The sequence below is a fragment of the Oryzias melastigma genome, linkage group LG22 (genome assembly GCF_002922805.2).
Source record: "Oryzias melastigma strain HK-1 linkage group LG22, ASM292280v2, whole genome shotgun sequence".
Lineage (NCBI taxonomy): Eukaryota > Metazoa > Chordata > Actinopteri > Beloniformes > Adrianichthyidae > Oryzias > Oryzias melastigma.
This window is the reverse complement of record NC_050533.1, coordinates 12,338,429-12,340,515: the sequence shown is the minus strand read 5'-3', so window position 1 is coordinate 12,340,515 and position 2,087 is coordinate 12,338,429. Positions and strand designations below refer to the sequence as shown.

The 2,087-nt window shown below is 36.7% G+C and overlaps 1 protein-coding gene across 1 annotated transcript in view; it reads left to right on the top strand.

Annotated features, from left to right (window-relative positions):
• Positions 1-2,087, top strand: part of mboat2a (membrane bound O-acyltransferase domain containing 2a) — a 50,738-nt gene that overhangs the window by 42,200 nt on the left and 6,451 nt on the right. Inside the window, exons 7-10 of the mRNA XM_024272551.2 lie at positions 222-408; positions 896-1,088; positions 1,332-1,435; positions 1,533-1,597. Of these exons, the coding sequence (XP_024128319.1) occupies positions 222-408; positions 896-1,088; positions 1,332-1,435; positions 1,533-1,597 (549 nt within the window). The remainder of the gene's footprint in view (positions 1-221; positions 409-895; positions 1,089-1,331; positions 1,436-1,532; positions 1,598-2,087) is intronic.

Here is a 2,087-nt window from a genome sequence, read left to right as displayed (position 1 = left end):
AAAAAAAAAAAAAAAAAAAAAAAATCACGAGGCCAAAAGAGTCTGCCAAGGACTTCTTTTGTTGCCTGCCAAGAGGTCCTGGGTACCGCCATTCTAAGACACGTTGCCCTGGAGTTTTCAGTGGCTGTTTGGTTAGAACAGCTTAATGAATGCAAAACAATAAACCTAGTTTCAATAAATACTGTTTCCTAACGCCTTTATCTTATCTTGTCCCCCACAAGTCGAATGCCCAGCTTGCTAGAATACCTGAGCTACAACTGCAACTTCATGGGCATCCTGGCAGGACCCACGTGCTCTTACAGAGACTACATGGACTTCATCGAAGGGACCTGCTACCAAGCACGCCACCAGGAGAACGCCAACGGCAAGGAGAACGGGAAATTCAAGCAGAGTGAACCCTCGCCCAAGGTAGAAAACTTGTCTGGAAAATCACATTAACCCTTTTATTTTTGCACAATGAATACAGATAAACATCATGTAGAGTAAATAATTATTTAGTCACCATTGAATAAATGTGGGCATAAATCATTGTGACTAACTTCAGGTTCTTAAAAGGAGTTGGATACAATTTGATTTCAATTTAAACAAAGCAAGATTCTATTTTAAAGTGCAGTTTTCTGATGTTTTACAGACTGATAACTAAGAGTTAACTTGTCAAAATAAAACAAAATCCAAACTTTGCAGCAAATATTTCTCTTTGTTGAAGATTTTATCCCAAAATAGTGAACGAAACAAGAAATTATGATTAACAAAATACTAAAAAAATACATTTGAGTCAGTAATCCATTAGTTTACACGCATTCCTATAGTTAAACCTCATGACTTTTTGTTCTTTTGGAGTGTTTCACTGAGATTTCTTCTTTGTGTAAATGTGTCTTATCTCATCTCTGGGCAGAATGACGTCATCTCCAAGCTGTGCACATGTGCCATCTCACTTGCCGTCTACCTGTCGCTGTACAAGCTGCTGCCGGTGGACTACTCCATCGACGACTACTTCGTCAAATCCACTCCCTTCTATCTCCAGGTCATCTACCTTTACCTGGCGATGTTGGCGCTGAGGCCAAAGTACTATTTTGTCTGGACTCTTGGTGAGTCTTTTTTACATAAAAAAACACCTAGACTGTCATTTAATTTAGATCTCTCCACTTAAATTAAGTATTTTTTTTTTTATTAATGTTGATGAACAGCATCTTGTCTTTTTTCCATTTTCTAACAGTGCCATCTAGTGGTGAATTTATTTTTGTTGGAGTTCCTCACTGCTTCTAAAACAATCAAAAGGGGAAAAAGTCTTTTTTGATTTTATTATTATTCTTTGTGACTTTGTATTGCAGCTGATGCGATCAACAATGCCGCCGGGTTCGGCTTCAATGGATACAACAAAGATGGCTCCCCGCGGTGGGATCTGATCTCAAATCTTAGAATTCTGGATATTGAGGTGTGCATATTTCATATTAGCCCAACCATGTCCCATTGTAGTGTTTTTTTTTAATACTGATAAAGTTGGATATTGTGTTTCCTTATCTACTTTATAGTTTGCCACAAGTTTCAAGCTGTTTTTGGATAATTGGAATATTCAGACAGCTCTTTGGCTAAAAAGGTAAATGTACCCAATGAAGGATTGTTGAACTCTTGGCATGTATATGTGTATATGTACACACTTTTATTGTATATACACACACATATATATATATATATATATATATATATATATATATAAATGTAAACATTAAGCCCCCCTATTCGCAAGGGATAGGTACAGGAGACATCCGCATACGCGCGGAATACGCGAATAAGGAGACCCCCACCATCTCACCCCCACCCCAAGTGGTCAAAGAATGTCCGTTACCAATCAGCACCTTCTTTGAACACGAAAATGATTAAAAAGTTCATACAAACGCTTCGAGTTGTCAGAGTTTTTGTGACGAACCAAAGGAGTGATGTGACTAAATAATGCGCGGGGGAACAATGTGTGTGTGTATATATATAAGTGTCTATGTGTATATATATATATATGTATGTATGTATATATGTGTGTGTATACATATATATATATATATATATATATATATATATATATATATATATAT